Source organism: Balearica regulorum, chromosome 18 (assembly GCF_011004875.1).
Source record: "Balearica regulorum gibbericeps isolate bBalReg1 chromosome 18, bBalReg1.pri, whole genome shotgun sequence".
Lineage (NCBI taxonomy): Eukaryota > Metazoa > Chordata > Aves > Gruiformes > Gruidae > Balearica > Balearica regulorum.
The window spans coordinates 7,257,478-7,269,892 of NC_046201.1; the positions used below are offsets into that span (position 1 = coordinate 7,257,478).

Below are 12,415 nucleotides of genomic sequence, written 5' to 3' on the forward strand. Positions count from 1 at the left end.
GCAGCCGCAGCCCCGAGCACCCTGGCCGGCAGCCCCCACCCACAGCACCCAGCCTGAAAAGGCAGCCCCAGCCCTCCCACCTCACCAGCCCTCCATCCCTGCCTCCCGGCTGGCCTCCCCGGCATGGAGCTGCTGCCAGCCGCTCTCCTGCCAGCCCCGCTGCCTGCAGGCTCGGGGGTCCCAGCCCCTCGGCTCCTGCCCAGCAGGGAGGGCTGGCGGCCCCAGCCGAGGCGCAGCCGGGCCGTTTCCCTGCTCGCCATCCCCGCTGGGGATCCCCGGCCGGAGCGGTGCCAGGCGGGGGATGCTCAGGATCCCAGGGCAGCCGTGGGGCACGCCGGCCCCCCCAGTTCCCGGGGTCCCCAGCTCCCTCCAGCCCCGGGGGAAGCTCCCCACCCCGCTGCGGGTCCCAGGGGAAGCGGGGCAGCCTCACAAGCCCCACGGCTTTTCCAAAGAAAGCGAGACTTTGACAAGTCCTTTCTCGAGCTGTTTGGAAATGCTTCGGCTGGGTCTTGTGGCACGTTTTCATCGGTTGCGGTAATCAGCAGGTTTTTTGCATGCACTATATATTAACTTAATGTATGTTACAATCTACCCTGTAATGGAAAAATACCGCGGCTGTTGTAACCAGTAACGCTTTCAAAAGCACTTGACTCCCAAGTCATCCAGGTGCTTTTGACAATGTTACCCCGGGTTGCTATAGGAACCCTAATAGTTTTCCCATCTGACTTCTCCATTAACGCTGGGATTTATATTTAATTTGTTTTCCTTCTCCTCGGCAAGAAGAGGCGAGGAGCGAGTGCGTGTGCAGGGGGAGGAGATGCTGCTCGGCGGGTCTCTCCTGGCCATGCCGAAACCAGCACCGGGGACCAGAGCCGGTTCTGCAGAGATGCTGCCAGAGCAGCGGCGCAGGCAGAGCCCGATGCGCTGCGGGCAGGGAAGGGCACAGCCCCATTGCGCCGCCAGGAACTCTCTGGGAGGCAGTTGCTGCCCAGGGTGGCTTTATTACGGGTCCCAGGCTTGTTCCCAGGCTGGCGTGACAGTCTGCCTGCCCCTGGCCTTTCTGCGGGCAGAGGGGCCGAGAGGCTCACGGGCAGAGCATCCCACGCAGCTCCTGGGGCGAGGTGACGGGCAGGGAGCAGGCGAAGTTGCTGCAGACATAGGCGGTGGCTTTCCCATCCTTCCTCTCCAGGGATGCAAGGAAAGGCAACTGGCGGTAGAGGAACCCAGAGCTGTCTCCATCTGCTAGCATCAGCACCTGCCGGAGAAGGAGCCGTGAGGGCACGGCCAGCGCCAGCCAGCTGGTCCGTCCCTCCCCGCAGACGTACCAGCGTCCCCCCATGCGCCTGCCCGAAGACAGGAGGGGACAGGCAGCCCAGGGGACCCACGCCAGCCCTCTGCCAGGGTCCCATGGTGGCCACCTCCCCATCGCACCTGCATCGGAGGGAGCTCGTGGTCCACAGCATCCCCAGCAGCTTTGCCTCCCATTTCCCCACCAGACATGCGGCAGCTGGGGATGAAGCCCGAGGGGGGCTGCCCGAGCCAGCCAGCTCCCTGGGGACACCCAGCCAGCCCTAATCCTGACACCAGCTGCAGCACTGTCCTGTCCCAGCCTTGCAGCCCAGCTCCTCCTGCCCTCCAAACGCTTCCCAGAAAACTCAGACACCGGTGAGCAGTGGGTCAGGGGCGCTCCGGGCTGACACAGCAGCACCAGCCAGGGGCGATGATGGGGCTGCCATGATAATTAGCTTTTTCTGAAAGGGAAAATGTTTGTCAAAGCCTCAGGGCTTGCGGGCTAATCAGGGGACAGGCCAGGAGCTGGCAGAAAGCCTGGTGCCCACAGGGATGCGAAGGGTGAGCAAAGCACAGACCGTTCCCAGGCCCGTGGCAGCAGCATCCCGCTGCAGGAGCACACGGCCGTCCCTCGCCTGCGCCCAGCCCCAGCCCCGCACATGCGCCCGCTGCAGCACCTGCTGAGCACTGACACGCTCGCCACATGTTTGCACTACTCATGCCGCCAAGGGAAGCCGACACCAAACGCTGACTCCCGGCTCCCACCGCCCCCGCCAGCTGCCGAGCGATGGCACGCGCAGCTCCCACCACAGCACCGCTCGCCTGGTGTGCAGCATCCTCTGCCGCCCGCCCCAGGGCCAGGAGCAAACCCAGCCCTGACACCCAGCAGGGACCCCCGCGCAGCCTCCCCCGTGCCTGGCAGGGGCTGCCCTCACCCCACGTCCCCGGGAGGTCACCACGTCCCCAAGCCCTTGCCCCGGAAAATGGCAGGGGGGTGCAGTCCCGTCCTGTCCCCCATCACCCCACATCTCCTGCTCAGCCCCTATCTTGACCCAGCTCCGGCTCAGCACGTCTCCCTGCCTGCCTCCTGCTCCCCCCGCCCTCCTCGCCTTTGTCTGGAATTAATTCCAGGAGTGATTAATTACCAATTCATGTCCAATCTGAAATTCATTATTCATTTTTCTCACAAGCTCCCTAAGGTCCTCTTGCGGGGCCAGAATGAAGGCAAGCGGCAGGCTAGCGCTCTGCAGCTGAGGAGATAATGGGATCCTTCATAATTACCCTAAAGACCATTAACAGGGCAGGGATCTATACCAGGAGCCAGGATCCAGCCCTGGAGCAGGGATCCAACCCCCTCCACTCCCAGCACCGGGACCCACAGGGGAGCAGCCGCTGGCATCGCCCCCGGAGCACCCGCATCCCTGCAGCAGCTGCCTGTGGCAAAGGGCTCCTCCGGGCACAGGGTCCATTTAAATCTGCGACCTCAATGCCGTTTTATCATTGGCATCTCGTTACAGCAAGGATTTCAATGTGAGATTTGTAAGGAATTAATTACTGGAACGACCTAATTAATTGTGTTCCTGCAGACGAGCCTAGCCCCCAGCGCCCTGCCGGCACCAAGGGAGTGGGGGTGGCAGGGGACACGGCGGTCACGTTTGTCCAACTCCTTGGCAAAGCCGATTCCCAAAGCTGCCGCATCCCTGGAGCGGGTGATCCGGGGCTGCTCTACCTTGGGCAGCTTCTCAGGGTGGGGAAGGAGAGCTGGGGAGCAGCTGAGGGGACCGAAGGCGGGTGGGAAGAGGAGCATCCACATCTCCCTGTGATGCGGCACAGAAGGAGGGATGGCTATTGGGAGGTGGCGGGCTGCTCCTGAATTCAGTGTGACCCCCGGAGCAGTGGGATTCTCCTCCCCTCTCTCCATCACCTCTGCAAGGCAAGGAGCCATCGCCACTGCCAGAGACGGGGCTGCCCGCAGGGCAGGAGCGTGGCACCGGGGAAGCCCCGGCAGGACGGCTCAGGGCAAGCATGGCTCTGCGCGCTGCCCGGCTCCGGCTCCGTGAGGCGCCCGGGGCTGTGAGGCTCGAGGAGGAGCTCAGCTCCCACCGCTCCTGCACACCCACGCACGGGGAAGCGGACACACACGCCCGTGGGGCTGCACTCCTCTGCGCAGAGAGCTCTACCAGCAGAGATCCTCCTGCCACGTTCCTTCTTCCAGGAAACAAAGTCAGGCTGCCAACCGGGCCGGTTTCTGATCCATCCCACCATGAGGTGCACACAAGGGCAGGTACACCCAGCCCCCTGCCCCTGCCTGCCGCCAGCCTCCAGCTGCAGCCCCCCGCGCACCCCTGCACGCACAGCCCCCCTGCACGCAGCCCGGGTGGGTGCTGCTGTCCTCAGGCAGCTCCCGAGCACCCCATGGAAATACCCACCCAGAGCACCCAGCCCTCCTCTTCCTCCATGCTCCAAGGAAGGCAACAACCCGGGGGGAGATGGAGCTACCCAGAGGAGCAACCATCCCACCAGCCAGGCTTCTGAACAGCTTAGCAGGAGGGAACCGAGCTGCACAGGAGAGGAGGGGATGGCTGCGCTATTTGCTCTGCTCAAAACCCCAGAGCTGCCGGCTGAGTCCACCCCGGAGCCCCTGCGGACTCGGGGGACCGATGGCTGAACCAGCTCCAGGGAAAGGGAGCGGGTTATTAGCAGCGGTGCTGGGCTCCCTGCTGCCACCGCGGCGCTTCCCGTCCCTGCAAAGTGGGTCACCCGCTGTAATCCTTCGCAGGGAGAGAGGAAGAGCAGAAGCCTCGCACACAGCACGGGGACCGGCACAGCTGAGGGCTCTGCTGGACAGGAGATGGCGGAGGAAGGACCAGGAGCTGTGTCCCCAACCCGTGCTCCCAGGCAGTTGTGACTGTCCTCCAACACCAGCGTTAAACACCGCTGAGCACGTAGGCAGAGGGTCAGGGACGAAATCCTCCGTGGGCTGAGCTAATGCAAGGACAGAGCGGGGAAGCCCATGCTGATGGCTCAGCCCTCCCCAGCTCACCCGTTAGGGTTACAGAGGGAAAATGGTGCTTTTGGCCCCAGTGCCAGCTCCCCACGTGCTGCAGCTCAACATGCCAGTCCCTGGCACCAGGACCCCAACAGGCGGGGATGAATCCAGTCTAGAGGCTGAAACGCTGAGTCCCCTCTCCCGCAGCCCAGCCCTGCTTCCCTCAGCTCCACAGCTTTGCCAAGGCATGAACCGTCCGTCCCCAGGGCAGGGACGCTGCTTACGGAACATGACGGGCACCAGCTGCCATGCTGCCCTTCCCTGCCAGCTCCGCAGGCAGCAAACAGCTCCGTCCCCAAGGCAGCACGGCCCCTCCGTGGGATGCACCGAGTGACGCATCTCTGCGCAGGGACGCAGACGAGCCGAGCAAGGGGGTAACCCCAGCGCACAGTGACAGCCCAGCTGGGGTCACAGCTTTTGGGAAAAGCCAGCCCCTCCCGGCCAGGGGCACCCACACCACAGCCGGAGCAATGTACCACCTCGCCGCTCCCCGAGGATGCGAGGGTGGCTCCAGGCAGAAGGTGACCCAGACATTGTCTGGATCCACACCAGGTATGACACATCCGCACCAGAATGAAAGGTTTTCCCTTGGGAGATCAGCGCTGGGCTGAGGCTGAGAGCAGTGTAAACAGCCGGCAGCGACAGCAGCCGCCACTGCAGCCGCTCCCTGGGCTGAGCTGCCAGCGCTCTGCGCCGGGGAGAGGGGTGCAGGGGCTCAGCCATGGCCCCGCCGGCTGCGCTTACAAACAAGGACAGGACGGGATGCTACCCAGAAGGGAGGCAGGACAGAGGAGGAAGAGGATGGATGCTACAGCTGCACTGGGAGAAGGGATGAAGGCACCAGCAATGCAGGCAGCAGCGTGACGGCAGCTGGCAGGCAGCGGCTGCGCAGGGGGCAGGGGAGGGCTGGCAGGCAGGGCTGGCACCTCTACCTTGTTTGGGGTGAAGACGGAGTGGACGCAGCGCAGCATCTCCTTCGTGTCTTCTCCCTGGGGGTCCCCGCAGATAACGACCTGTCCGGGCAGAGTGTGGGTGGTGGGAGGGAGAAAGCAGAGAGCTGTGACTGCACCCACACCACCGCCAGGCCCCCTCCCTGCGGCAGGTCCCGTAGGGGACACGTGAGCCCCAGCCCGTACCTGTTTGAGGGTGTGATGGAAGACAGCGGTGGCCCGGGCCATCTCTGGCAGGGTTATGGGGATCTTCTGCAGCCTCTCTGAGAAGGCGGCCAAGATCTGCCCAGCTTTTTCCACCCATTCCATGTGGCCGGAGTAAGAAGCCGCTCGGAGCAGGTTTGTGACAGTGACGGAGTTGGCGGTGGGCTCTGCTCCATCTTGGTCTGTGGGTGACAACAGCTCTTCCATCAGCTCCATGCCTTGCCACCCCATGGCTTGATCCTCCAGCTGCCCCACACCATGACCCGTGCAGACCACGGCCAGGTCCCCAAACTCACCAGCCTTCAGGCGCAGGAGCAGAGAGGGATCGCCAGCCTCGCTGGAGAAATACGCAAAGCCTTTGGGGTCCCAGAAGAGCTTGTCTTGCATGTGCTGGAGCTGCAGGGCCCACTCCAGCCAGCCCTGCTCCAGTGAGGCTTCGTACAGGTCAAAGAGAGCCTGGATGACGAAGACGTAATCCTCCAGGAAGCCCTGGATGGGCACGGCGCTGCGGTGGCAGACAGGGAAACAGCATGAGGGTCAGGTGGGAAATGTTCTCCAACCCAGCAAAGCCCTACCTACTGGTCTCCGCTACTCTGAGGAGATGCCACCTCAGAGCTCAATCCAAGATAAGCAGCGGCTGTGCCAAGTCACCAGGGTCAGCCCTGGGCTTCTGTGCAGCAGGGGAGGGCAGGGGAAGGCTCCTGCCAGCTTGGGAGATGAGGAACAGGAAAGGATTTGACCTCAATTCCTCCTCACTGGGTGGGGGGCACTAATCCATCCCAAACTGCACCGGAGGCAGTTCTGCGCAAGGCAAACAGCCTCCCTCCAAGTTCAGTCCCAGCTGGAGGGGAGGAGGACGTGGACCACGAGCGCCTGGGCAGCTCCCGCTGGGTGGCCAGTAGGTCTGGAGACCCTCTCCGTACCACTGCTCACCTCTGCTCCACCGTGCTGTCTTTGCCCCGGTAGCAGCTCCGCAGCAACCTCCCACTGGCAGGGTCGAAAAGGTGCCTCCGTAGGAAGGCGGCCGCCTGCGCAGCCCGGCTCACGTACTCGTGCTGGGCCAGGGCCGCCCCAGCCTGGGCAAAGCCCGAGATCATCAGCCCTGCGTAGGCACAGACATGGGGACAGGCTCGGGGGGGCACAAGAAACTGGCGGGGGTGTCACTGTCTTTCCTTTAAAGGATGCTCAGCGTGAAGCTCATCCTCCCTGATGCTCAAGGCAGGTCAGGGCTCAGTCATCAGCTCTTCTGCTCAATTCAAACCACTAAGGAAGTCACTTACTGTCACCAAAGAGAAGGGCACAGCTCTGCAAGGCCAGCAGGACCTAAGCCTTCGCTTGCGGGCAGAAACAGGGCTTAAGAGACTCTTCCTGTTTGCAGGACACGGTGTAACTCCAGCCCACACCAGCTCCAGCCCCAGCTACCCAGGCATTTACTGCTGGGAGCAGTGCCTGGGGCGCTGCAGTTATTACCTGCTGCAGGACGCCCGGACAGACGGACGCAGAGCCGTGGTCCCCCCGCTAACGCAGTGGTGGAGGTGGGCTCTGCGCCCCGTCTGGGTCCCGAATCCCCAACTCGGTCCCCTTCCCCAGAGCCCAACTGGGGGAGCCGGGCTGAGCCACGGGAAGAGTTTTGCTGCTCTCTGCTGGCAACAGGGGAGGAAAATAAAACCAGAGCAATATCCCAACCCTCGGCAGCCCCACGGCTTGCAGGTGGGGGGGCTGCTTCCCACAGGTGCTCCCACAGCCCCGGACCCCAGCCCACCCACCACCTCCGTCGGGGGCTGCCCAGTCCCAGCAGGGTTGCTACAAACCCCCAAAAACGCGCTGGCCCCGGGCAGCCGTGGAGGGGTCTGGCCAAGGCACGCACCCCCCGGAGCTGAGCAGCCTCTCACCGTTCCACGCCGCCAGCATCTTGGTGTCCAAGTGTGGCCGTGGCCGCTGTGCCCGGGCTGCAGACAGCCTCCGCCGGCCCTCCCGCAGCAGGGCACCGAGCCGCCCCGGCTCCAGCCCAAACCGGGCCGCTGTCAGCTCCGGGGAGCACTGGACAATAAGGACGTTCTTGCCCTTCAGTTCTTGATGGGGGTCCTGAAAGGAGAGCCCCGTTCTACAAATGCTACCGGGCTGAGGAGGGCTTGGACCCCGCGTGCTTTGGGACTGCTCTGCCATCCCCCCATGCCCAGGGGTGCGGGTCGCCCAGCGACCGCCCCGGTACCAGGCAGGTCTTTGCTCTCCCTCACCTTCATGGGGCTCACATTGCCAGCCTCCTTCACTCCGTAGTGGTGCATGAAGATATCTCCCAGGGTCGTCCCCTCTGTGGCCCCCTCGACAGGGTCAGGAAGGAGAGCCCGGATTTCCTCAGCTGCCCACACACGGAAAGCTCCTTCTCGCTTCTCTCGGGATGCAGCGGTCGGGTAGGAATCAGCATCTTCTGCGCTGTAGAAACCCCCAGCCTGGGAAAAAAGCAACAGAGAGACCCTCCAGCTACTGGGACAGCCCCTTCAGCCTGCTCCCCATCACGGCTCGGCAGGCGGTCCAGCCGGCGAGCCACAGCAGTGCCCCAGCCTGAGCTCAGCTAGGAAGGGAGGGAAAAGCAGCCCCGAGCCATATCCCAGGGCAGGGCAAGCAGCTCCCTTTGGCCCAGCTCAGGGAACAACCTACCTGGTCACTCAGGTCCCGCAAGACGTAGAGCAGAATGTCTTGGGTGACATCAGAAAAGAATTCATCGCCAGAGATCTGCGGGAGGCATGGGGTGGGCATCAATGTTACAAGGGACAGGGGGAAGGCAAGAGACACAGCACAATATAATAAGAGATTCAGATTTAAAAAGCTGGCAAAGGAGGGGAAACACATTTGAAAGTCCAGGGATTTTAAATGTGGGACGGATTCAGAGTAAGATCTCTGACAGAAATCCCCGGGCACTGGAGAGCAACCCCAGAGTTACACCAATGTCAGAGGCAGCAGCATGTGTTTGCTGACTTGCAAAGACCAGCCAGAAGGCTGTTCCCTCCCTCATTACGCTCAAAACCCTGGGGCTACACTGTCACGGATTCGTGCAGTGTTTCTGGATGAAGACTAGTCAATGAAGGGGGGTACGGGACCGCCCCATGCCCATGGGACGGGCACCATCTTGGGCAACAGGCTTTGAAGCTGTTCTCCAAACCAAGCCAGCCCTCCCCAGCCAGCACTCAGCGTGCCAAGTGAGTGCCCCCCCACCCCCCCGCAGAGAGATGCCAAGGCCGTACCTGAAACGCTCTGCTATACGTAGCTGCCAGCTGCCCCTGGTCATACAACATCTTCTCAAAGTGAGGGACGTGCCAGTGCTGGTCGGTGGAGTAGCGGTGAAACCCCTGCAAAGCCCAAGCGGACACGTCTCCACCTCATGCCTCCTGGACGTGCCAGGGGTTTACCCCCAAGGGTTCCCTCCTACCTGGCCGATGTGGTCATGGATGCCCCCATGGGCCATCATCTTGAGGGTATGCAGAGCCATCTGCAGCGCCCGGGCACCTTCTGGAGTTGTTCGGTGCAGGGCCCAGTACGTGAAGAGGAAATTCAAATTCACTGAAATACAGGGAGAAAGCGGGAGGCTGTGGGGTGGGCTCTGCCCCCGGGGTGCTGCCTGCCCCAGGGCAGGGCTCAGCAGCAGAGCCCAGACTGACCTGGGGTGGGGAACTTGGGGGATTTGGAAAAGCCGCCGTAGTCCTCGTCATAGGAGTTGGAGAGCTGCTGGAAACAGGTGGCCATCACCTCTTTGGATGGTGGGGGTGACTCCTGGCCCCGCACACAGATCTCAGACATGTGTTGCAATGTTTCCAGGATCTTCTGGCTGCTCTCCAACAGGGCATCTTTGTTCTCCTTCCACTAAGATGCAGAGTGAGAACGTCAGTTCTGCCATTTTTTGTCACTCTCTGCTTCCTGCATTGCACCTGTCCAAACTGCACCTTCCGTTCTTGGTCCCCCTCCCCAGATCAGTTCAAATCCATCTCTAACCCAGCCAAAGCTCTGACACGTTCTCTGGGCTACTGTTTCTCATGAGTCTATTATCTTAACTCAGTCACCCATCAAGCCCAGACCAATTTCCCTGCGGCCCCTTTGGTTGAGCGCTGCCTGCTACGCCGTTCCTGCTCCGTACCTGCTCTGCGATTCGAAGCAGCACAGTCCGAAAGCCAACACGATGAACTCCATCTTCAGGAGGGAAGTATGTCCCCCCCACAAAGGGTTTGAGGTCTGGAGTCAGCCACACGCTCATCGGCCAGCCACCTCCACCGCTGGTTGCCTGAAAGACAAATCACAGAAGCACCACGGTCACGCGAGAGGCACCTTCTGCTCTGTACCCCTCCGGCACATCCAAGTGCCTCTCCTGAGGACAGACGTGTGCTTCTCTCCACCCTTGTGATCACGCATGGCCCCCTGCAGACAACCCCAAATACTGATTGTTCTTGCCTGGGGAGCATGACCGTGAACCTCATCTTGAGAGAGCCAGTCAAAGCCTCCCAAGCCCTACCTGTGTCCCCCTTACCTGCACGAAGGTCATGTACACTTTATCCACATCCGGCCGCTCCTCACGATCCACTTTGATGCACACAAAGTTCTTGTTCATAATCTCCCCAATCTCCTTGTTCTTGAAGGACTCCTCCTCCATCACATGGCACCAGTGGCAGGTGGAGTAGCCAACTGAAAACAAGCGAGGGAGGAAAAGCCCTTTGCAGGGAGCAGGACATGTGTTATGGGGAGATGGCTCAGAGGTGGGGAACAGCTGGAGAACAGATGGAGGAGAAAGACCTCCTGCAAGCACGGAGGCTTGCAGGGCCTCCTGGGCTCTCCAGCTCTTGCTCCTAAAATCTGGCCAAGGGCTCTGGTCCTTGTTGCAGCCCATCTTCAGAGGGAGCTATTAAAAGACGTGGCCCTCTCTTGCTAGCAGAGAATTGGTGCTCAGTGTCCATCCTTACCTACATGGCTACTCAAACACCAGCTTAGGACACAGCCCAGCTTATCTGGTCATCTACCGAACAACATGTGGGTACATGAAATATGTCTTGTTTCTGGTTACCTGACAGGAATATCAGCTTGTTTTCTCTCTTCGCTTTATCAAAGGCTTCCTGACCCCAAGGGTACCTGTGGAGGGAAGACAAGAGAGGAGCTTCAGGGGTCACCGCTGCGGGACCTGGGCTCCTCTAAAGCTGCCTGAGAAGCTGCTGCCTGGTGGAGAGCAGTCAGGACAGCCGGGGACACGGGTGGCTCAGGAGCGTGGACCCCGAGCCCACGGGGACCTGCGCAGGAGGCCAGGCTGCTTCGCCTGCCGTTGCTCCCATGGCAGTGCGGAGCCCCATGGGTGCACGGAGAGGAGGAGGAGGGAGAAAGGCATCAGTTGCTCTTACCAATCCACAGGGTTGTGAGCGTGCTGCAAGAGGTACGGGGACTTCTCATTGATCAGGCGGTTGGTGTGACGAGGGACGCTGGGGGGGGCGGTTGTCCCCCCCGTGGCCATGGTCACGCTCCCCGATAGAAACAAGCACCTGTGATGCCAAACAGGCTCATCGTTTCCTTGCTCACCACAGCAAAGCACAGCCCCTGGAGAGAGCCCTGACGCCCCGCACCAGCACCACCTTCACCTCAGCTCCTGCGGGCGCCCAGCATGGCCCCGGGATGGGGTGCTGCTCCCTGCTATTTGCTCCCTGTGCCAGCGAAACTGCTCTCAGCCCCACCGGAGCTCAGTCCACCTCCATTCCCCCCCCCCCCCCCACAGGACCCTACAAAGTCCTCCCCACTTGCTGGAGGCTCAGGCGAGGTTGTTCTCCTCTGGCTCAGCACAGGCATGGCCCAGGGACTGCCGTCCCCAGGGTTCCCCCAGCCCACCACCGGCACCCTTTGGGGGCTCGGTCACCCGACAGCCATGGGGAAAGGAGCAGCATCTGTGGGACGTGACCTGTGTGTCCTCACAGAGGAAAATCCCCTCCCGCGGGTGCACGGGTAGGTGTGGGGGCAGGGTGCGGGCAGGGTGGCACAGGCTCTTCGTGGTGAGGGGAGCGAGGGACCAGAGAGATCCTCCTGCTGCCGGGTGGGATGCAGGGCTGGGGCACAGGGATGCAGGAGGGGGTGCAGGGATGCAGGGCTGGGGCACAGGGATGCACGGCTGGGGCACAATGATGCAAGAGGGGGTGTAGGGATGCGGGGGGGGGTGCGAAGGGGGTGGAGGAAGGGTGTGCAGGGAGTATGTAAAGTCATGCAGGGGATATAGGGATGCAGGGAGGGTTTAGGGGAATGCAGGAGGGGTGCAGGGAGGATGCAGGGAGATGCAGAGGGAGGCAGGGAAGATTTCGGGGAATGCAGAAGGGGTGTAAGAATGCAAAGAGGATTTAGGAGGGATGCGGGTGGGATCAGGGGGGATTTAGGCGGGACGCAGGAGGGGTACAGGGCGTTGCAAGGACGCACGGAGTATTTGGGGATGCGGGAGGTGCACGGGGGACACAGGGGATACGGGAGGTGCGCAGGAAGGATTCCGAGCGGCGCAGGGGGAGGCAGCGGTGACGCAGAAGAGCTGCCAGGTAGCGCAGCGATCGCTCCCCGCCGCTGCCGATCCCCCCACCCCGCAGCCGCCCGCCCCCGGGCCCGCAGCCGTCCCCCGCCCGGCCCCTCCCGGTACCTGCGGGCCCGGCGCAGGGGCGCTGCCAACATGGCGGCGGGGCGGGGCGGAGCTGCCGCCGCTGCCCGTCACAGGCCCGAGGCCTGGCCCGCCCTCGGCCCCCCCCCCCCCCCCCCCCCAGGCCCGGCCTCCTCGCTGGGCCCTGCCCGCCCCCGCCGCCCGCCCCCGCAGCCGCACACCGGGTCGGTCAGAGCGTTTTATTGTCTCACAGGCAGCCCGGAGCCGCCGCTCTCCAGCAGCACCGAAGCACCGGCGCTCCCCCCCCCCCCCGCGGCGCGGGGC

General features: G+C 62.6%; 1 protein-coding gene across 1 annotated transcript; it reads right to left on the reverse strand.

Moving 5' to 3' along the window:
- Positions 1–981: 981 nt before the first annotated feature.
- Positions 982–12,244, reverse strand: SPATA20 (spermatogenesis associated 20). Its single transcript, XM_075770790.1, has 16 exons — positions 12,134–12,244; positions 10,869–11,006; positions 10,541–10,605; positions 10,010–10,164; positions 9,623–9,766; positions 9,150–9,351; positions 8,921–9,051; positions 8,736–8,840; positions 8,152–8,226; positions 7,731–7,943; positions 7,386–7,578; positions 6,427–6,595; positions 5,790–5,998; positions 5,476–5,675; positions 5,272–5,352; positions 982–1,255 (listed from the first exon to the last, which is right to left on the reverse strand). The coding sequence occupies exons 1-16, from the start codon at positions 12,163–12,165 to the stop codon at positions 1,085–1,087; spliced, it is 2,283 nt and encodes a 760-aa protein (XP_075626905.1). The 5' UTR covers positions 12,166–12,244; the 3' UTR covers positions 982–1,084.
- Between the last annotated feature and the right edge of the window lie 171 nt (positions 12,245–12,415).